The sequence below is a fragment of the Argiope bruennichi genome, chromosome 6, assembly GCF_947563725.1.
Source record: "Argiope bruennichi chromosome 6, qqArgBrue1.1, whole genome shotgun sequence".
NCBI classification, from domain to species: domain Eukaryota; kingdom Metazoa; phylum Arthropoda; class Arachnida; order Araneae; family Araneidae; genus Argiope; species Argiope bruennichi.
The window spans coordinates 40,333,836-40,358,318 of NC_079156.1; the positions used below are offsets into that span (position 1 = coordinate 40,333,836).

Genomic DNA, 24,483 nt, shown 5'->3' on the forward strand with positions numbered 1-24,483 from the left:
AGAAATTAGGAATATTTTAAAAAACGGACCAGTTTTAACAAAATGTAATTTTATTCATATTTCTAGTTATGAAAAAGTTTTACAAAGTCATGAGTAATGTATAAAATACAATTGCTTAACCTACAATACATAATCTAAAAAAATTGACATGCAAATATTTATACTTTTTTACCAGTACACAAGATGACTCCCCAGACCTGCAAGAATGTGTATTGAACAAAAAGAATACTTGTACTATAATACATTTATACATAAAAAATAAATATTTTATAACAGAAAAAACATGCAACAAAAATAAAAACTTGGTATCACAGATGGAGATTTCTTATTCTCTTTTCTGATGTCTTGCCGCCGCCTCAGCTATAAAGAAAAGGTAACGTTTAACTCGGAAATATTTCAAACACTGATAACATTAAAATTTGCAGTGTTGGGGAAAATATAACTAATGCATTAGTAAGTTTTCTTTTTTTTAAATTATTATTGAAGTCTTCACTTTTTGTTGATGTTAAAAAGAAACGAATTTTGAAATTCATTCAATTAATATTTTTCTCAATTTTTTGAAAATAGAAGTGAACTAAAGTTTGCTATTGTCCTTTTGTTTACTGAATATATTCAATTAAAAACTTTTTGCTAATATCTTGTAATAAGTAATGAATTTTCTAATAAACAATTATTATAGCAGAAACTGAAATAGCTCAATTTTTCAAAAAGGAATGTTTTGAACTTTTAAAAACTGAAATGTAATATCTCTCGTTAGTTAAATTTTACAACTGTAAATCATGTAGTTATAGAAACAAGGTGAAAAAAAATCCAACAAATCTTGGTATCAGTGAGAGGAATGTGCGATTTCTTAGGCAGCAGTTTGCTGCTGAATGGAGAACAATACATTGAAAAAAATTTTTTATTTTGCTCAACATCTTATGCTCTCTGTCAACCATACTGGACCATAAAGTTTTGAGTCAAAAGAAATGCTTCATTTCCAATCTTTCTGTATAAATAGCACCTTTTTATCTTCCATTAATTATGGATCATCTTACCCCTACAGACATTACAAATATTTCTCTCCATTAAAAGCTATAAAGGAAATAAAATTCGTTTATATGAAAGCTACTTGATGTTCATACCCAGTTCTGCTTCTTCATCTTCTTCGTTGGCTGCCAAAATGTCTGTACAACAACTTGTGTAGCAAATTATACTGAAGAGTCCGAATGGCAATCCAAGAAGAACTGTTGTCAAAACTGGATTTCCTTTCCACATTCCCTTTAGGAAAATATAAATATCAAAGGTAAATAATGCATTGTCATATGGACTGATGAGTGATAATTCTTAAGTATTTTTCCTTACTTTCAAATTTAAAAATGCACACAGAAATAAAATATTCCAGCAAAATGTTTTACATCATTTAAAAGAGAATTTAATACTCTATAAAGTAGTATATATTGATTTTTTTTAATTTAACATATTTTTTGTATTTACAGATCATTAAACTTGAATGCCATGTTGAAAAACAAAAATTTTAACACCATTTGTTTAAATCGGAACATTTTTAACAGCTGAAACTGTATTTGTATTATGAAAAAAATGTTTCAAAATATCACCCTTTCCTAACTTACTTTCATGCTTAAAACAAAGCAACTGAACCAATGAAGATGAACTTTTAAAAAACAATCAGAAAAATCTAGGCAGAATGGTTGGTTTAGAATTGCTGAGCTAAAGCAGCCGATAGCTAGTCAATTGAAAAGGTATTGTCAGCTAGTTTCCAAACAAATAAATATGTAAAGATTGTAGGGATGATGAAATATTAATATTTTCTTCAAGTACAGTTAGTCAGATTATCTTTTTTTCATTGCTTAATTTTACATTATTTATAAATACTGTGTCTATTTAATATTATATAAAACTTGAACTTTGTGCAGTTACAGTAATAAAAGTTTATACAATTTCAAAAAGTTACTAAATCATTAACATGTTAATTAAGTTTAAAATGTGTTGGAATTGAATAACATACAATACTTACAAATAATGCTGTTTTGGCTCCAAAGTATGCTCTAATAAGTCGATAGCGAAATGATTCACCTCCCAATGCCTGACAAACAAAAGAAAAATATTCTTATTTGCATATGATAAATATACTCTGGATATCTAACACTTAAATACCTTAGAATGCTTCCATAACTTAGGATAATGCTCTGATAATTTCATAAACTTGTAATGCTTCAATATACTACAACATTTATAATATGGATTTAATATAATAAGGAAAAAATTTATTTTCTTAACCCTTTCAGGGGTGGTGATGCCACAGGGGCATCACATATTGAGATTTTTTTTTTAAAAAAAATATCTTCGTTAAAAAAATAACTAAATATAGAAAATGCAGCTTATATCTTCTAGATTCAGCAATAGATTGCAGCACTCAAAAAAATTAATTTAAGGAGGCAAAAAAAATACTTAGAATGGCGCCATGTTTAAAAACTGTGCATTTTAACCTTTCCAAATAAAATAAAACCATAATTATAAGGAAAAAAATTACCAGAAATCGAAGTTAACTAATCACTTATTTTGATAATAACTTTATCAAAACTCTTGTATCAAGTTGATGTATTTTATAGAAAGATATATAATGTGATGCTCTGAGAGCATCACCGCCCCACTAAGCAAGAAAAAATCGAACAGTATATGTATGGGGTGTAACATAATATGATTACTAGCTGTGTGTTCTTACTGTGGGAAAGAATTCACAACTGATAACTATAGGGGATAAAATAGATTAGCTTTGTTTATTGGTGTTTCTCAGCAGTTTCTATTCTGCCTTTCTGTATACTAGTCGTTGAATACTTTTGCTCCTCGAATGGCTCGAAAATATTTGAGCACAGACGAAGCTTTAGCTCTCTTTTCTGAATTGCCTTCAGACAGTGAATCAGTTGTTTCTGATGGAAGTACATCTGATGAGGATTATGTTCAACCTCCAGAATTATCTTCAAGTGATGAAGAGATATTGGAAATTGAAGATACCGATGATACTCTTTTATCAAGTGAGTGCAGACCTGGTCCTTCTCAGCCCATTGAAGTGACTTGGGTACCAAAGGGCAACTCAAAGACTGTTTTGCCAGACCAGAAAATGGTGGCACCGTATCTTTTTTCATTTTCTTGATGCAACTGTTGTTAATTCATTCATTTTGTACAAGATGGTTAAAAATGGGAGCACTGAATTCAAAATAATGAAAGATTTTCGACGTGAAATTGTCAGAAGCCTTATGGTTATGGGTGTGAAGCCAACTTTAGAAATGAAAAGACCCTCTACTTCAGAAGTCAGAGCTATAAAAAAGCACAGGCCCTACATTCCGGAAGAAGTGAAGTATAAAAATGTAAACCACTTGCCTGTGAAGTGCAAAAGATGTGCATACTGTAGCAGCCGTGCAAAACCGCACCAAACAAGCACAATGTGTTAAACTTGCAATGTTGGATTGTGCATGCAGATAAAAGATATTAGCTGTTTTGTAAAATTTCATAAAAAGTAATTTCAAAGAGTTACTTCTCAAGTACTTTCTTCAATAATTTGATTTATATTTAATGTTTTATTTCCTATACATATTTCTTATTCTAAAATTAATTTTAAAAATTTTCACATTGTTTTTTAAGTAAATTTTGTGTAGCTTAACTTATAGTGCTTACTTTTTCATTAAAAGTCTCAGTACCTAAATTAATATATATTCCTGAAGAATCTAAAAAATTAAGATATATATAAATTAAAAAATATATATTTTAAACCTGTTTTTTAAAAAATTCCTTCATAAAAATTAAAGTTTAATAATATTTAACAAGAAATTTGCGATTTTAAAAACCGTAATAACGCTTAACTGAATGTTTTTCCTGGAGACATCTTCGCTCGACAAAAATGCCTTGGAAGGACGGTGATGCCGTCATGGCATCACCTAGAAAACCCCCTAGGAGATAAGTGAAATTTTTTTTTCAACATCAAAATATATGCTTAGTGGTCCAATAGTTCACAATTATAATGTTATCTAGTAAAAATTTGAATATTTTTATTCAGTGCCCCTCAAAGGGTTAACAAAAGAATTCTTTTCATATTTAGTCTCGCAACACTTCAGTTCTAAATCATATGCAGATGTAATTAGGAAGATATGGCATTATTTTTAGAATTAAAATATTCAACTTAGTTAATATTAATTAATAAATTCCAGTCTGTGCTTCTTTTCACTATCATTTTTCTTTTCTGAAATGTTGAAGTCGTGATGGATTTTAAATTCATGATAAATTCACAAAAATCTGTTTTTAATTTGATATCAATTAAAGTACTTAATTTACTAAATCAATTCTTTTTTTTATCATATTATTCAGTTTACATATTCCTCCTTTTCAGACAAAAATATTTCCTCATGATTCAAACATAAATATGCAAGTAGATAATTAGCTAAGAGTAATTCACAGGTCATATTACTTATTTCATAGAAAGAATTTAAATGTATATTTTACCAACCATCAGGAAATGGTTACCCATATCACTAACCAAGTTACAGTCAAATCATGTATTTCTATAGCTGTTGTTTTATAAGGATTCCTATAGAAAAAATTGTTTAGCTTAACAAGCATTTTACATTCCGAATAAGATTCGAGAATGAATCATGGTCATTAAGAGAAATTCCACTATATTAATAACTACCTTGAAAAGCATTCATTCATTATTACTATTGATCTTTATTACCGTTTCATTATTTCACAAAGGATTTGAGAATCTATAAAATGTTAAATTTCAAACATTCTTTTTTCTACGACTGTTTACATACAATAATCATGCTCACATATTATGCCCTTATTATGCTTAAAGCTTTCATTCTAAAGCAAATTTCCCTTCTTTTCCTCTTGATTACATTTCACAAAAAGATTTCAGATTAATCACAAAATTTGTTTGAAAATTTACACTGTAATTTCTATAAATTAGATTAACAAAAAATAACTTTAAAAACTTCATTCGAAAAACTTTAATGCCAAAAGTTTATTACCTTTGCTGTGTGGTTTTTCACTTGATCTAGAAGCTCTAAAATGCTTTGTGGTGAAGGTACTTTTTCACCTTCTTCTAATTTTGGCAAATAAAACTGATATGAAGAAGTATTCAGCACAATTAAACTTGGTATTGGCAAAGTTTCCATAGCAATGCTATTAGCAATCTCTGGATGTCCTAGCCAACCGAACAGGAAATCACTGTAATGCAATATAAAAATAAAATTCAACAAAGCATTTTAAATACAAAGTTAAGCAAAATGTTTAGCAAAAAGTAAATACCTATAACCTGCTGCTTTTCTTTCTTTCTTTCTTTTTTTTTTTTTTTTTTTTTCTATTTTCAAAATAAACCATAGATCATTAAGAAACTGTATTTCCATTTATAGCTAACAATGTTGTATTTCCATTTTTTTTTCCTTATTTATTTCTTTGTATCTAATTTATGGGTCTCAAGTATCTTGCCTTCAAACAAATAATTAGATAAAGATAATGAACAGAAACTAAATTATCATTCGATCCTCAATTATGATAAATGTTTATGTCCTCCACAATATTTATTCATTTCAATATACAATAATGAAAATTTTAATACCTGGAAACTCATATACAAAAGAAGAATTGTTAGTACAAAAAATAATGTTTAATAAAATATGTTACAACTAAAATTAGCATAATGAATAGTAACTCTCTGCACCCCAAAATTTCAGTTGTTAAAAACTCTCATGAATAATTTAATTAAATATATATATATATATTGTTACAAATTTATAATATTGCTTCCCTGCATAGTCATTTTCAAAGTAAAAAAGAGAATTTTACAAATTGTTCTAACAAATCATAACCTTATATATATATATATATCTGTTGAGCTTTTTTGTTTTTGCAGTTTTCCATATTTTTTCATTATATATCCATAATTCCGAAGCTGTTGAAGAGTATATGAAATAAATAATAATATAATCAAATTCATCAAGAAAAGAATAAATTCTAGAAAGTTTTCAAATGAAGGGTTTGTAAAGGTTCAAAACCACAAACAGGAAAAGGCCCATCAAGATGAAGTTGTGAACATTCATTAATTATCATGAGCTAATTGGTAACTTATTGTATATAACATTAGGAAGTAGATCTGATATTACATTTAGAAATGTCTTATGTCTTATTAAAATCAGTGCTTTAAAAGACCTACAACAATTCTGTGGAAAGCAACCAAGGAAATATCCAGATATTTAAAAAGAAAAAAATCTGTTAAGTTCTACAATAAAAGATAAGTCTGATATTAAGGCATATTAAAATTCTGATTAAGGGAGTAACTTAACAAGAAAAAGTATATCTTGCCCAGATATATATGTACCATCAGCTTTCTAAAGAGGACAGATTGTCAATATAATTGAATGCAGCTAAAAAGTAATAATCTCTCGGTACACAAATTATAAATGCATTGAATATATAAGAATTTTGCCAGAACTAAAAGGAAATATCACTATAGAGAGTTTCATCATATACATGTTTCACTATATGTAAAATCTGGAATTTATTATTATATAACAGGAATTGAGATATTTACATATAATACATTAGAAAAAGTAATCTGTTAAATTTACTCATGGTAAAGATCTTTGTTGTTTACTGCAATAGCTTCCACCACATCTCGAAACCTAAAAGAAAAATAAAAGCTATTAGAGATGGATGAAATTTCTGCAATTTAATTTTCTAGCTCAAAAAAAAGAACCATAATACATAATTATTTTGATTCAACATGCCAATTTTTAATTGAATTAATTTTATAATAAAAAAAGTCCAAAAACCTCATAAATTTACTAGCTATAATTTTAAAAATTTCTGTTAATCTGAAAAAAATTTGTAATGAAAAATTTAGATTTCCATTTTAAGTTTAGTTTTAATTTCATCTTAAAAATTAATTTGGATTTGGCTGCTAGCAATAAATTATATGAAATAAATAGGATATCAACTAAATGTAACCTTATGAAAATTTTTATAAATAGATGCCTTTATGCACAAAAAACATCTTAAAGGTTATAGATAAAATTTCCAATACTTCAATTAAATATAAGATTTAAAATTAAAATTTCTTAGCCCATTTAAAACTAAGGCTTTTAGGAAATTAAAATTTGAAAAAAAAAAAAAATCATAATAGCTTCAATACAGAGAGTTATTTGAAATTTAGCACATTTAACTATTAGATTAGAAAAAAAAGCAAGCAATTACAATTTTAATAATATACTTCTAAATGTTTATAATTATATAATTAGGTACTTGTTTATTTTTATAGCCTCCGCAATAAATCATCAAAAAATGCAAACCATGGTCAAATTCCTGAATGCTGGTAACTTGGTGTAAACTAAAAATCGCCAAGTAAACTCATTATCTCGGCATAATCAAAAAATTGCCAAGTAAACCAGATCATAAAAATAAACAAGAAGCCTATAATTGTAATAAAAAGTCCCTTGCCGCAAAATTATAACAATAACCATTATATATTATAATGAAAATACCGACTGATTTTTTTAAGTCCACAATACATATACAAATTAGTACATAAGCAGCAATAAAGATAACCAAGCATTAAAAGAAAAACTTAAGTTTAACTTATTCTTAAGAGTTGTAATTTTAAAATGAAATTGAAATAAAATGAGTTAAAACTCTGTACAATATGCTTTAAACATTATAAAAATATTTTACAATCAAATAAATAAATTTAAAAAGTTTATAATATAATAAAATATACTAGTATAATATGGAAATAAGTAATGTACATAATAATTAGCGTAATATTTAATTTTAAAATGTTTTCACATATAAAGGAACTAACAGATCTTTGAATTAAGTAAGTTTAAATATAAAATAAACCAAACTTTTTTTTAAATCCTTCAAGTTATACCATATTTCAGTAATGGTTTCTCATTAAAATCTAAGAATTGTAATTTAAGATATATAACTCAACTAATCTGGCAACTAAATTACAAAGACTAAAAATTTCAATGAAAAAGGAACAACTTACTCAAACATTTTGAGAGTTAATCCACCAATTTGATTTTCTTCTAAAACTGCCATAACAACGCATTTTCCAGTCTTTAACAGTTGATGAAAGTTTCCAGTTGAAATTTTCATGAAAGCTGGAAATCTTTCTTTGTTTACCCAATCCCGCAAGGAAATATTATGTGAATCAATCAAGTCCTCTAAAATATAATTTTTTTAAATGACTCTCAAATCATCAGAGTAATAATAACCAACTTCAATGGACTGAACATTTTATAGTTACATAAAACATTATATAATTTATAGCATCCTTATAAAATCTATAGAATTACATCATGTATATCAAAACTATTGAAAAAAATTTCACATTTTTAAAAAAATGTATTAAACATAATTATTAATAATGAAACCAAAATTGAAAGTATTTATCAGTAAGAGAAATTATTCATACTTATGAAATGAAATAAGTCTCTCGTCAGATACAGATTTATCAAGGGTTAGATTTGAAAGTAGTCACTTTGATCAAAATATTCTATGAATTACGAAAAATTATAGAAATGTGACCTTAAAAATACATCAACTTTATCATTGTTCAGATACTTTTTTTTTATAATATATTTTTAAAATATATAATTATTTTCCTTAAAAAATTGAAGGATTGTTGTTGTTTTGCATCCCAAATAAACTTAGAACTATTTATTTAGAGTGCAGCTTTAGGATTTGATATGCCCAATTTAACATTATTAGAATTCATAAACATTTAAACAACTTTTCATTCAATGATTTTCAATGAATATATCATTTACAAATCTGATATTAAAAAACAGAATTTACTTAAATTTATTTTCACTAGCCTGTTAATATATCAACATATAAGATATCAATATCATTACATTATTTTTAATAATTAAATATATATTAATAATGATAAACTGTATTCTTCAACAAGCATAACACATTGATAGTAGTAAAGCTTTTTAGCTCCAGTTCTCACTGAAATAAGCATAATTGATCTGGCTGCTCATAATTATTTTACTGATGGAACTGATGATAAATCTGTTGAATATGCATACAATCTATTTTAATTCAAATTCTGAAATAAAATTGGAAACAGCATAGTTGAATATTTATTTAGTTTTGTGAAATATTTTTTAAGAAATACACTAGCTTAAATGTTTAATGTAAATGCTCAATTTACTTTAGCTAATACTAACTTTTGCTTAAGCTAATATTTTTAAAATAGTCAAATACTATATTTATATAAAAAAATTCACAAATGTAATGAATTAATTTTCATACTAATAATTTTATTAATGAAACTATTTAAGAAACATAAGCATCATTTTGGGATAAATTCGTAAATTTTAATCATGGACAGATGATACAGACAATACCAAAGAGAAGATTCACTCAAAATTTCTACACAACAGTAAAAGGAGCGCATTTGATCCCAAGTTTTTAAATACACCTGGCTGATACACTAAGATGACATTTTAAAACATTTGAATTGCAAAATACCCCTACCCACACTGAAACACTTGAAATTGAAATCATAATAATATTAGAAACAAAACAAAAAACTGCAATTAATTGCCATCTATCTCATTAATGCAATGACATTCACATTACGCATACTTTTAAATTTTCTGAACACTGTATTAAAAAATATCCAGCTGAGTTATATCAGTTCACTTATAAAGAAAATCATGTCAAAAATTAAAATCTAAATAATAAGAAAGAAATGCAAGATGTAAAAAACAAACCATCATATCGGAAACAGGAGCCATCCTTACAAACAAAAACAGACTTTTTATTTGTCATTGCATTAGCACTCCTTAAACGATCTGCCATGCATTCTATTGATGTTGAATAAAAATTCATCACTGCTAGAAATTCTTCAGCTGCTCTTGTATAATTATCCTACAGTAAGATAAATACAAAATCCAAATAAAAATCGCATGATAATAAAATGACCCATATATATATATATCAAAATAAATCTGAAGTTCTGATATTAGTGCATATATTTCTTTCAATTACTGAAAGCAGAATTTTTAAAATATGAATTTATTTTTAAAAAATTAATAACTAGAAAATATACAATTGTTTAATGATTATAATCTGCATACAAAATATACAGATAATGTTTAAAACATAATCAGTGTTTGAAGGGTAAGATAAAATAAGAAAACTAATTGAAAAAGAATTGATTAAAATTATATAACATGTACAAGTAGAAGCTCAGCTCTGAAATTGGTCGCATTAAAAAAAGATATATTAATGCATCCAATTCCCCTGCGCCATTTTAAAATAGATGTAGCTTAGTCATTGTTATTTTTATTACATAAGTTTCAATCATTTACAAACAATTGTTCCATGTGTGTTAATTTTATAAGCAACATTTAAGCATTATATTCTATTCTGTTTCTGTAAATGAAAAAAAAAAAAAATCTACTGAAGCTGTTGAATAGATTAATTTGACTTTGGATGAACATTCTGCAATCCATTCAACAATAAAAAAGTAATGATGGTAATGATAATACAATCTTGAATAATGGAAATTTTACTCTTAAGGACTATCTATGTCTAAATGCAGTAAAAAAAAAAAAAAAAAAAAAAAAAAAAAGTGGAGACAAAGTTTACTAGATGAGAATCCATACCAAACTTAAGAATAATTAACATGCAGGACAGTTAGGAGTTATCACCAAGCAATATCAATTCCATTAGGAAAGACATAAAAGAAAGGAAAATGAAGGGGGAAAAAACGTTGATATTTACATGAATATGTCTAAAATCATTATATGAGATGAAAAGTGGATTTTGTACCCCAATCTTAAATGCAGAAAAACACGAGTTGATCAAAGCCAGGTATCAACATCAGTTAACAAATATTCATGCAGTGTGCCTGATAGTACTGGAAAGATGTTATTTTCTGATAAGACTGGAAAGCAATTAAACTGTTACAAATTAATGTTATCAGCTCAATTTATCAAATTAAATGACGTTTTAGAGGAAAAAAACATTTATGAGCAAAGGTAAAGCAAAAGGCAATACTGTTGCATGACAATGTTCATCTTCATAAAACAAAATGAACCCAGGAACTCATCTTCTTAAAAGTTGCAATGTTGTCCAGCATGCAGCATATTCTCCAGACTTGGTTTTTTCTGATTACTACTTATTCAGATTGATTCTGTCATGCTAGAAAGGCCAGCACAAAAGTTGGAAGAAAAACTATAAAAATAACTCAAAACTTATTTTGCTTCAAAAGCACCAATTTTTATTGTGAAGGCATTCATTATCTACCCAATAAATGGCAAAAGACCATAGATAATAATGCCAAATATTTTCATTATTAATCTTTAGAACAAACATGTTTTTAATAAAGCTGAATTTGACAACAAAAAAAAAGCTAAGTTTCTACTTGCACACTTATTATGCTTAAATTTGGAAGTTGTAATTCAGCACAAAGTAAAATAACTATAGAAATACACAGAAAAAAAATGTTTTACCCTTAAATGTGTCTCTTGGAGTCTTGAATCATCAAGGTAAACAAAGAATACTTTTTTATTTTCTATTACTTCTTTAAACTGGCCACAATTTCCAAAATACCTAACAGGTGGCCTAAGAAGTGAAAAGTAATAATTATAATAAATAACATGCCTCATAAATCTAATGAAAAAAGATTTTTAAAAAATTATAATTTCAATCTTTTGAAATCAAAGTAATTTATATACTTCTTGTATTCTTCCAACTAATCAGAAGAAAAAAATGCAACTCAGATCAATTAACTCTACCATCAAAATTTCCAAATTATACAGCTCTGAGAAGTTCAAATCTCCATAAATTTAATATCCAAAGAACACAAACACAGCTGATTTTATGAAATTAATCAGCAGTTTTTCAGTCATAAAGAAAAACAATCATTATTATTATTATTTAGCAGAAACACTGAGATACATCTTCAGTTTTAGCTTAATTCTATTTCATTGAAACAAAATGAGAAAGCCTAAGTATGCAATGAGATTTAAAAAGAAAAAAAAATGATAATTTGGTGCATTTGTGAATTTTTTTGCAAAAATTCATTGATTTGTGAAGTGAAAGCAAAATCTTAAATAGAAATATATTTATTTATATACAGTAATCTCATCATTGTATACATTTTGCTAAAAAAGAACAATAAAACAAGAAGTTTATAAAGCTAAGATGGTGGACTGATGTAACTGAAAATGAGATATTATGTCAACTTTCAAGTAACTTCAAAAATTCAAAGTAGAAATTATTGATCATAGAACTAATAAAGAAAAAAAAAAGATTGAAAAGATGAGCAAGAGATGAATTAATCATTATAAATTGAAATAAAGATGAAGTACCTAAATATTAGCATTAAAATTTTGTAATATCTTTATACATAATAATTTGAAATATATATCAAGAACAAATTATATACTGAGAACAGATAAGTAATTCAATATTTGAGGGAGAAGTCAAAAAATCATTTTTGCATTTTCAATGTGCAAAATAGTAAACTGTCCACAATTTTAAAAAACTGAAAATACTATGCATTACATTTTTTATTAAAAGTTATAAGTGAAATAAAAAAATATAATGCTTAGTATTTCTTATATGTTAGCAAACTAACATTTAAAAAATATATATTACATAAAATTAAAATTTTTAACCCTTAAAAATGTGATTTTTGAAATCTGTAATAAACCATATTAGAGGGCAACTGAGAACCTGCAATCTTATTTCTATTTATATTGCATTTAGTCACATAATTTTCTATAATCAGTATGATTATATATTTTCATTTAGAACAAAAGGTACTATAATGAAGTAAAGTATTCAAATTCCAATTTAATGATATGCATTCATTTTTGCTAATGAGTAGTTCACTTTTAATTAGGTATACTGTGTTCTGTATTAATGCATATATCGCATTTTCTTTGCTTATTTTATTTTGTTTCTGTACAAAGGGCAGGGTGAAAATTAAAGCTTCTCTAACTTCCAACCCTTTAATACTTATATATTTTAAATCTTTCCAAATAGTGTATCATTTGATTAATACTAAGTCCTATCTTATATGTGTATTTTGATGAAAACTTCGAACTGGAACTTTTTGCACACTTTCCCTTGATAATCAGTACATTCTGTAAAAGAATCTGAAAGATTCTTTGTTGTTCAACTCATTTTGTGCTATATACTTTTAAAACAATAAATACATAACAAAACAAGTCTATCCTTCAACAAATCTTTATAAATTGTAATTAAAAATAAAATAATTACCCATCCATTCTTCTAGCAAACTCTACAATTTCATATCGATCCCTGTCTCCTCGATATTCTACGGACTTGTGACCTTTCACACTATAAATATTACAAAAAAAAAGATCATGTCAATGAACTGAAACAAAATAAAATAAAAAGCAACTAAATAATTTGAATCTTAACCTAATTTTAAACAATCCTCTAAATAAGGATAACAGCATCCATAATGAATAGTTGTGCTTCATTTAGCTAGTTATTCTTTGATTTCAAAAAAAATCTAAATAAGATTTAAATCAATAAAATGAATCATGCAAACATTTTATTTCTTTTTCTGAGGGAATATCTTTTCAAGTTTGAAAAATTACTCTTTTGCCCCCCCCCCCGTCATTGTAATTGTTTCTTTTACTTGATTAAAATATATTTTTTACAACTTTTATTTACATGCCCATTTTAAAAAAATAAATTGCCTTACAAATTAATTTACTTAAATGAACATTAATAAGTATGGTAGAAAATATTTACCCATCTTTACAAGATTTTTGCACAAATTATTTTGTCAGTATAGTATTTTTCAGAGGTATATTTTAGATTAAATCAATGTAAAAAAATTGTTGATTAATTATATGAATTTTACAATTTTTTATTTTGTTTGTTACTAGCTCCATTATTTTAATTGTCAATACACAAAGTATCTAAAAAAGTGCTTTATAAATTATTTATATAAGGGAAAACAGCTCAAACACTATTCCAGAATACAATAATATACAGCACGTAATACAAGATAAAGATTTACTTTAAAAGCAATATACTTGCAAAAGATTTATTTTAAATGCTAAAAGCAATATAAATTTATGATTTCAATGTCTCCTTAAAGGTCACTTTTAATCCTCTTCGTCAAGTAAGTATGTCAATCTTCAAATATAGCAGCAAAAGATACTAGAGATGAATTTAAATACAAATTTAATAATTTACTTAAAACCAACTGAAATAAAACAATCAATAAAATTACTGAAACACTAAGAAATATAGAACAATAACAGTATTATTAGCTTGACGCCAACCACAATAAATATGAAGTCTAGCAATAAAATGTGTAATTTTTCATCAAATTTACAGATAATGTTACTATTTAGAGCACACTAGGAGCCTTATTTCTAATTAAGCACACAAGGTACCTTTCTATGGTCATAGACTGAAGAGACTGCAGGCAGTCAATTAATAAAATGTTATTAGCTAATAGCCAAATAAATAAATTTGTAAAAAAATACAAATGTTATATATTATTTAATGCTGACATTAATTATTAACATTTTACTAAATAAATCTATCAGGCTATAATTTGTTTCATCTCCACATTAAGTTAGTACATTTATAAATTATCAGCATTTGCATGGAAATATGGAGTAAAAGTATAGATGCAGAGTACAAAAAGTATAGATGCAGATTTGAGCCATAATAAATAAAAATGAGCATTTTTCACAAATTACATAAAATAAAGAGCCTCTATATGCCTCAATCCATTTGTAGGTACATTTTAGGAACCCTTTATTTAAGGTTGAGTAAACTGTTTTAGGATTATATCAAAGAAAAAAATATATAATTATTTTTATAAAATTTTATAAAATGTCAAAAAAATTGTTAAAAATTATTTAATTATTAATATGATAAATAAAGCTGTGACTGCATTTCTAAAAATCATATACAATGATAAATGTCTTAAAGTACTTCTCTTAACTACAAAATTTCTCTACAATTTTTTTTCACATTCGTAGCAGGCCAGCCTAAGACGAAGCAATTTCATTTGGCCTGTTGAACTTTAGTTTGTCCATCAATATATTAAGCTAATTAACAAATGACATTTTACATAAACAATGTATGTTAAGTGGCTACTACTGTCAACCTAATAAAAAAAATGTACTTTTTTAGAACAGAACTTAGAGAAAAAGAGAATTATATATTCATCTTTTTATTGCATTTATATGAGAACAAGCAAAACCTATATTTTGCTTTACCAAAAACAAAAGGAAAATCATTTATACCATTTAAGTGAATATTAGAATTGAATTGAATATTTGATCTAAAGATGCTAAAATTATTGAAGTAATTCAAATTCAATTCATTTGAATAAAAAATTAATTAAAAGCCTATAAAATCATTTCTTGAATGCACATCTTTCAATAATAGGCACACGTATAAAAAGCTACAAGTATATAAATTATATTTACAATAGGATAGTAGGAAAACCAGAAACAGAATACTCTGATGCAACACTTGAAAATCTAGTGCAATCAATTCTTCCTACTCGTATTTCTGTATCAACTAATGACTGAGCAACTTGATTCCATATTGGTTCTAAATTTTTACAATGTCCACACCAAGGTGCATAAAACTGAAAGAAAGCAAGCATTTCTTAAGTATAATAAATTTCAAACATAATATTTTTCATGAAATTAAATAGTCAAATAATTGAATAATAATTGAAGATGCAGTTGTTGAGTTTTTAGCACTTTTTATTCTTTGTTTTAACAAAACAATTCAATCTTTAGCTTCAATCAAGTTTTTTTTTTTTTTTTTTTTTTTTTGTCCAAGCTACGGTGAAAACAACAGCAAGAATCAAATAAGAAAGCAGGAAAAAGAAAATATAATATTTTAGGAATGATTTACCACTTAAAATTTTGATTCTGGTGGAAAAATTAATAGCCCACATAACTCGAAAGTTGTTCAAGTGACTAAAAAATTATTTTTAAACAGTCTAATAATTAAAAATTATTATGTAAGAAATGGCTATTTTTGGAAAATGAGAACAGATATAGTAGACTAGAAATCGGATTTTTATTATTTTTCTTCAGTTTAAAGAATTATTAAGATCCATCCAAAAAGTTCCTTTTTTTTTTTCGGAACCATGATCAAGTATAGATAGTCTAAGCAGAAAGTATGAAAAAGAGAGAATTTTAACGAGAAATCAATTTTAGTTTCGAAATGTGGAGAATCAGCATGAGAAAAGAAGAGCCAATACAATTCAGAAGTTAAATTGAAGCCTAAGTCCAAGTTATAGGAAAATAATTATTTTTAGTGTTCCAATTTAAAATTCTTACATATGTATAGAGAATGTTATTTATATGTATGTGTATTAAGGTAAATGTAATAAACTGATGATTATGTATAATTACTAGGAATTATTCGCCAATAAGTTTGATGGTAATTTTGAATAATTTCTGGTAATTATACATAATGGCCAATTAATCTCATTTACTACAACATACATATATATACACAAATATATGTACATAAAAGAGACTACAATCTTGATTTTATTTATTGTCAAACAGAAAATTTTCTCTTTTAGACAATTTTAAAGCTTTTTTACCCAATCAATACTGTTGCATGAACATAATGCTGATGCAGAATACAGAAGAATACGTCTTCATAACATCAATTTATGTTGTAAAATAAAAGAAATTGACAAACTGATATAGCTTTACTATTTTCTGCTTATTTACAAAATTTAATTATAGTATATTGGTTGATTTCTTTAAAAAGTCACAAAACTCTAATTAAAACTTACTAAAGCTCCTAAGTAAGATATACTATGTGCATTAGGTACTTTTTATAAAAGTTTTATTATTTTTCATAATAGGAAGTATTTTAAAAAGCTATTCCATCAAATTTCATTGTATGCTATGATAAAAAAAAAAAATGTAAACAAGTTAATCAATTATTTTCATATAAGCTACGATTCATTTCTATACTTTTAGTTTAAAAATTCAGATTAATCACATTAAATTTTATAAAAATTATGAATATTATTACTTATCTATCACATCAATAAAATCTTTTAATAAGTGCAAATACAGGTATAAAACATTACAAAACACAACAATGTTTAATAAATAAATAAGTAAAAAATAGAATGCTGTTTTGTGATGCAAAGTTGCTATTTTAAGTACATGTAATATGAAATGTAGCTATAATTAAAAGAATTGAAGATTGCTGTAATATTAACTAAATTAATATTATCATTTCAGAAAATTATTTTCATCGTCATGCACTTTTATTATAAAGTGTAATAAATAAAATACTTTGGAATAAATGTGCTTTTTGAAGTTAAATGTACCTAAGCAATGTTAGAAATTATACTGCAAAAAAAAAAAAGCCACTTTTATAATATTTACCATAATAAGCCATACACCATTACCACGAACATCCAAAAATCTAGAATATAAAAAGAAATTAGCCAATGAATAAAGTTAACCGAAATATTGAAATAAAAACACTTTTGTAATGACTAGCATACATTTCCAAAACTAAAAGAAAAATTTTAAAATATATATACAAATATATCAGGAAGCAGCAATCCAAATTTGGCATATATATTTTTTACAATTCAGTTTTCTTTTAAATGAAATACACATTTAAAATATAACTATAATGATCATAACATATATAATACCAGAAGGGGGAAAAAATAGCTGTGTAAATTACAACTATGAATTAATATCATTCCATCTTGACAAAATCCAATATTTTGATCAACTTTTCATTGCCATTTTCTCAAAATATTTATTTAATTCAAATTTTAACAAAAATTAAATACCTCTAATTTTTATTTCCTCTGTCCAAAAATGCTCTGTATTTCCTCTGTACAGAAAATACACATATCACAATTTAAATTTGATAAAGTAATGAAAGATTTTGTAATAAGATGAGAAACTATTTTGATTTGCATATGCAATTTGGGATATAAGATTAATTTTTCTTTTGAAAAAAAAAAAAAGGATTAAAAATGGCAGTTATAATTGGATTAAAAATAAAGGTTCAACAACTGCATTGCATTTAAATATAATCTAATACAAAATATTCATTTCAGCATTGCAGCAAGGGTAAAATGCTACTAAATATCAACTTTTTTTAAACATATTTATAAAAATAAATTTGTTTTAAAACAAATAATAATGAATTCGAAAATTATAGAATTCTCATAGGAAGGCGCATATTAAAACAAGAATTCTGAATTAAATCAGGGAATAATTTTTTTAAAATTTAAAGCTATAAATTTATTTCATCATAAATTAATAAGCGGATTTGAAAGCAATTATATTGGCACACTTCCTCAAACCAACAAAACTTTCCGAAGATGAAATTTAACTTTGTAATCTTTCAAAAAATTTTTAGTAAAATTTCAAAATTTCTTACCTATCGCTTAGTTCGAGAACTCGATTACTTGCTACAGTTCCAATAAGAAAAAGAACTACTAAAAAAAATGAAATGTTTTAATCTCATCGTTAATTTCTTCAACTAATATATATTTCATAATTAAGAACTGCGCTTACCTATAAGGCATATATTGCATAGTTTAAGAAGAGCCATAATATATGTATCTAAAGTCCTAAGGAAATACTTTCATTATAGGAACAAAAAAAATTACACAACAAGAATATATATAACAGTAGAAGAGCAAAATTCAACTGTACATTATTTTTCGCCGTAAAACACAAACTAAAATTTAGCCGAATTGATTTGTTGCCAGATCATTTTCGGAAAAATACTTTTAAGACAAAAGTTCAAAAAGCTATAAACTATGCTTTTTTATTTCTTTATTTAAACTTCGGATTTTTAAAATTTCGCCTGGAAACATAATCCATGAATTTTTAAACCATAATTATGTTTGTTATTGTTATTTTATAATATATACTCCATATACATTGTAAATAAATGTGGCTGTTATTAAATAAATCTATTGTATATAATTATTTTTTCAAAAATATTTCTAATTTTAAAAAAGTCGTCTTAAATGCACGCAAATATTTTTTTCAGGCATAAAATTTAAATTCAGTAACTATCATTTCTTTTTATTATATTTTCTTCGAGAGTCTAAGCATTTCTCAATAATACCAGTACTCTGCCTGAAATGAACTCTGCATTTGGCAGTAATATCATTTCTTTACCGCCTTACCACCAAAGAGTTCAAGCTCAAAGTCCTCTAAGCTGTTGTGATGCAGCAGCGTCTTACTACATAACTCTACATCATAATTTGCTACAGTTGGGCTGTAATTTTTAAAAATTAAAAATCTATTAAAGGTGTAAAATGTTGGGAAAATTGGTCATTTCTTAGATTTTCATATTTTTAAAAGAATATTTTTTAGATATATTCGTTGGTGGATTTAGATATTTTCAGGTCCAAGATATTATTAAATCCCTCTTATTGCTGGGTAATTTGATTTACACATCATTACTGAGTCGGGACAGCCTCGCTGGTAGGGCTTTCGATTCGCATCCACTGGGTTGTGGGTTCGAACCTCGCCGGCCGAAGAATACCCGTGGGTGTAGTGGTTGATGCATGCATAAATCTGTCTTGGCCACACAGTCCTCCATGCAGAGACAATATCACTGGGGGTACTAGTTCAGAGGCGAACATTCTCTGATTCAGGTCAAAATTACGATCTGTGGATGAGCAAAAGAAATATATGAATGAAATCCGTCCCGTAAAAAAAGCTGTGACGCCTGAGTAGCTAAGTCGCACTCTTGGATCTTGATGGCGCTACTGAACCAAGAGACGCAAGTGACATAAGAAACAACAACAGCACTTTTAAATTACGAAACACGTTATTGATTTATTTCGGCTTAATTATTTGTATTTTAGTAACTTTGTAAAATCATACATTTTTATCTTTTTTTTTTTTTTTTTTTTTAATATGTGTGCTTAAAAAATGTCTAAAATTATGATATTCTTGAAATATAAACCATAAATATTAGCTAATTTTTTAAGATTAAGAGAAAACATAATTCATAATTAATGATTTCCTTAATTACAAATAAAACATTTGATAATTATTGTAGATTTTAAGTAAGATTAATTATTGTAGATTGTTGAACTTCAAACAAATATAATAGTAAATATAATTATTTTGCAGGGCCCGTTAAATATTATATAACAGAGTGAGTTAAATGAATGATTTATATTAACTAATTTAATGATTCAATGTAACAGCAAACTGTTGCTCAAATACTATTAAAACTGATATAATTTTATTTTTTACTAATTTATTTATTAGGTAATTAGTCTAATAATATTTTTAATCGTCCTATCAGCGGAACTCCGTTGGCTGAATGGCCCTGAGCAGCCGCCTAATTGGAAATCCATCACTGAATGTATCCCTAAGAAAATATTTCAGTTTCCTTAGTTTATATAATAATGAGCGCAGCGTTTTTCTCATTTTTATCTCAGATAAAAATTTTAACTCGAATGAAAAAAAAAATGACTATAAAACAGATGGAAAAAAGACAACATCTTAAAAGAAATTATAAAGAGATATGGAGGTGCAATTGCCCTTTATATTGAGCAGAGCTCTATTATTATTATACTGCACTGGTTAAAATTGTAGGATTTTTGGAGTATTAATAGCTAAAATGGGAAATGGGGTGTTAGTCTTAAAGGGTGTCATAAAGATATAAGATCAGAGCGTCTACACCATTTTTAAAACCCAAATATGATAAGCGGGTGAAAAGATAATACGATTCTCCTATTATCATTTATACTTGCTATCACTTCTTTTGACGACGGCACGAATGTAAAATGTCTTATTATATTCTGGGAGTTACTTATACCCATATTTCTCAATTGGTAAAATATTTGTGTCTAAATTAAAATCGAAAATGCTTTTTACAATTTTCAGCATGGGACTTTTTTGTTGTTTCTTTAACTAAAAAAATAATAATTTTACTTTGCCTATGAAAATATTTATTTATTTTTATGAAAATATAAGATCATTAAAGGGCGAATGAAGAATATGCGCACCAGGTGCAAACAATATTTGCTGTTATTGTGGCTTGGTCAAGTGCGGATATAAAGATACACAAGTTATAATGTAGAATCTCCGCTTTTTTGACCTACAACCCCCCCCCCCCACCACCACCACCAAAAAACATTTTCAAGTGAGGAAGTACCACCTATAAATATTAAATCTAATACCAATTTAGCAGTCTCACAGAAACAGGAAAGAAAATAAAACCTAATAGCCAGAACAAAACTCCACTTCAACTTTTAGTCCAATCGGAGTGTATTTTGACAGATTTAACATCTGGCATTGGTATCAATACCAATTTGTTAATGTACCAGGAACAGGAAAGAAAATTGAGCCTAATAACCAAAGCAAGAATCAAAGTCTAGTCAAATTGTATTCTGGTATGAAAAAAAAAAAATGCCCAACAGCAGTTTTATTGGTTTAACTTGCTGAGTTGGTTATACAAAATAAGCATCTAAGTTTGTATCAGGGTATGCTACCGATTAAGAAAGAGGAGGGGGGGGAGGTGAAACGCTATTGCTTTGCGTTAAAATAAAAATCTATTAAAATAAGAACAATTTAAACATTGTATAGATTTTTTTTCAAAAACTATAAAATGAAACTTCAGACTTTATGATGGTTTAATTCTTAATAGCGTAGCTAGTTAATTAGATTACTTCCATGTACATTGGAGCATGATAGTTAAAAACCACAAAGAGCTGGATGAATGAAATTTAATATATAGTTTTTCATCAAAATTATTGATGTGTATCAAATTTTAGACCACGTCCATCAATTAATTGACCGTCTGCTATATATTTTCTTATATACAACTTAAGCCAATAAAAGGTAATGACACGTATATGCAATCACTTGGATAAGTGAAATTTGATATTTAAGCTTGTGAAAAATCGGTATAAATTTTTGTTTAATTTTAGATCCAACAGCTCGAAAGGAAAGCGTCTAAATGCATATTCAATTTTTGTGTATAATACTATTAAGCGCAAAAGAGCTGTTTATTTTTATAGTATTAGTTTATTATAAGAGTGAAGCAATATACAGGGGTTATTTTTATCAGAAAACTTGAAGTTTAACATTCGAATATTTTAGGCGGTGGATACTCAAATGAAGAGGGAACTATCTGCATCAGTATCCATTATTCCAAACTTCCACGATATAACAGAGAATAACATTTGATCCCTATGGACTTAGCATACAGTAAGCTCGTTTATATTGTGTGTTTTTTTCAATGTAATCGACTTTTAAACAATTTTCTGGGTACGAATCAAAATTTTACTATCAGGCCACTGCAGGCCTGTTAATATAACAGAGAGTCGAGAAGTCAACACTTTCTCCATTTTTGTGTGGAAAAACAATTCTAATGTGTCCTTAATATGGAGACAATTCCGATTTTTCCCCCAAATTCTTCTTCTAAAACTGAAAGAATATTCAAGTTTTTTTTTTAAATTTAATTTTTGCTTATTATTAAATAAATCTTATAAGAAAATCAGGCAAATATAGCTGACTTTTCAAAAATGTTAGTTTTTGAAAAACTGCCCTCACAAATTTTATTTTATGCAGAATCTGGTAATCTGTATTATGAATATAACCGAATCAACATGAGAAGATGATAAAAATAAAAATAAGATCTATTGTTTATGGCTCCTCATTTCTTCTCATTTTTTTCCTGAAAATCTTAATATAATTAAAAGCATTATTGTATGCTTATATACTCGATATTTTCATCTAAACAACAAGGCCTAATTCAACCAAACGTTGTATCATTTTGATTTAAGACCAGGTAAATAATATTATCAATTTTTCAAAGGGCAAAGAGTAATTAAATATTCAATTAATTGGGAATTATTCTAAATTTCGCCGTTTTTCTGCAAAACATTAGAAGCAAATTATTCCACAAAAAATATTTTTAGACCATCTTAAAATTCAAGATTTTACCTTTATAGTAATACCAGTTTCATATCCGTACGATTTTTTTCTTCAATTTTCATCAATTTTTCAAAATTATATAAACAATTAAATAGATGCAGACGATTTTAAAATACGGAAACTTATGTTTATTTAATTTTTATTTTTAAATATATTTTTACAATTCTTAATTTTTTTTTGAATTCTAAAATTTATTTATTAAAAATAAAATTACAAACGATAGAAAGACTTTTGTGAGTTATGGTGTAATAAATAATATAAATATAATACAGAAAACGCGTGTCGGTGCTCTACATGCTAGACTGTTTGATTTTGAGATCCCAAACATGGCATATATATATTTTCCAAAAAAAATTTTTTGTTTAAAATTTTAATTAATTAAAAATTAGGGGAAATTTTGAGGTTTTTCCTCCATAATTTCCAAAAAATATTGAAACAGAAATGTTCTTACATTTTCTTAAAATTCGAAAAATTATCTTTTCAATGATACTAATTTAACATTAGAACAAATTTTTTTTCTGAATTTTGGTAATTATTTAAAAATATTTTTTTAGCTTAATTTCTAAGAATACGTAGATTGCATTGTTGCTCTGCGTTTCAAACCGTTTTTGTTGATTCGTCAAATACTCAATTTCTTGCTTTTCCTCCATTGTTGAAAGCTAAAGAAAAAAGAATTTTTTTTAATATCTATATTGTTTACAAAACGAATTAAAAAAAGTGAGGTTACAATACTGTGAAGGTTAAAAGATAGATGAACTGGACGTTTTAGTTTTTAATTGTTTAGGGTGCCATAGTGTTGGTGTCCATTAGAAAAATGCATGTACTCAATGAATAGATCACATATAAGACAATTAAAATAACAAAGTTTTAATGTCTGACAATTTGATAGAATCATTGATAAGAAATTATATCTAAACGATTTAACTGAAATTAAATATAGCCAATATTCTTAGCGAAAAGTTGATTGCCAACTGCGACTAGTATAAAATATTTAAAAAGTAGTTGTTTAGGAACGTGCGAATATTAAATATATTTCATTTTTTACTTCTTTCACCTACGACGCATGGTTAAGAAGTGTTTCCCAAATACTTAAGTATAGGTAAGGTTTCAAAGAAATTTTTGAGACAATTAATAAAATTGTAATTTTTTTCAATGGTAAAAACTGAAATTTCCAAAGAATCCCTGTACTTCAGTTCGTATTTTAATAAAATAATTGTTCATTGCTTCTGATTTTTTTTTTATTCTATATACTAATCGCTTCAGGTGGCCAGTTGGTTCGCCAGAAATATTTATTAAAATATTTTAGTATTTATTAATTTGTTAAAATATTAGCTGAATTTCAGGGATTCGTCAATCTTGTGGAAATTTTCGGTTATATTTGATTTTTGATAATTTTTTTAATTTATTTCCATGGCCGTGCTTCCGTCAAACAGTCTGACATTAAAATTGTGTTATTTTAATTGTCTCA

At 26.3% G+C, this 24,483-nt stretch overlaps 1 protein-coding gene across 2 annotated transcripts; it reads right to left on the reverse strand.

Moving 5' to 3' along the window:
* Positions 1–32: 32 nt before the first annotated feature.
* LOC129971455 (protein disulfide-isomerase TMX3-like) lies at positions 33–18,793 on the reverse strand. 2 transcript variants are annotated; one of them, XM_056085234.1, is made up of 13 exons: positions 18,618–18,793; positions 18,481–18,535; positions 17,460–17,499; positions 15,513–15,676; positions 13,306–13,386; positions 11,529–11,640; positions 9,783–9,939; positions 8,042–8,219; positions 6,624–6,677; positions 5,025–5,223; positions 2,018–2,086; positions 1,125–1,260; positions 33–360 (listed from the first exon to the last, which is right to left on the reverse strand). In XM_056085234.1, the coding sequence occupies exons 1-13, from the start codon at positions 18,652–18,654 to the stop codon at positions 326–328; spliced, it is 1,317 nt and encodes a 438-aa protein (XP_055941209.1). In that variant the 5' UTR covers positions 18,655–18,793; the 3' UTR covers positions 33–325. The 2 variants fall into 2 exon arrangements, with proteins under 2 accessions (XP_055941209.1, XP_055941208.1); XM_056085233.1 differs by having other exon boundaries at positions 18,481–18,538.
* Between the last annotated feature and the right edge of the window lie 5,690 nt (positions 18,794–24,483).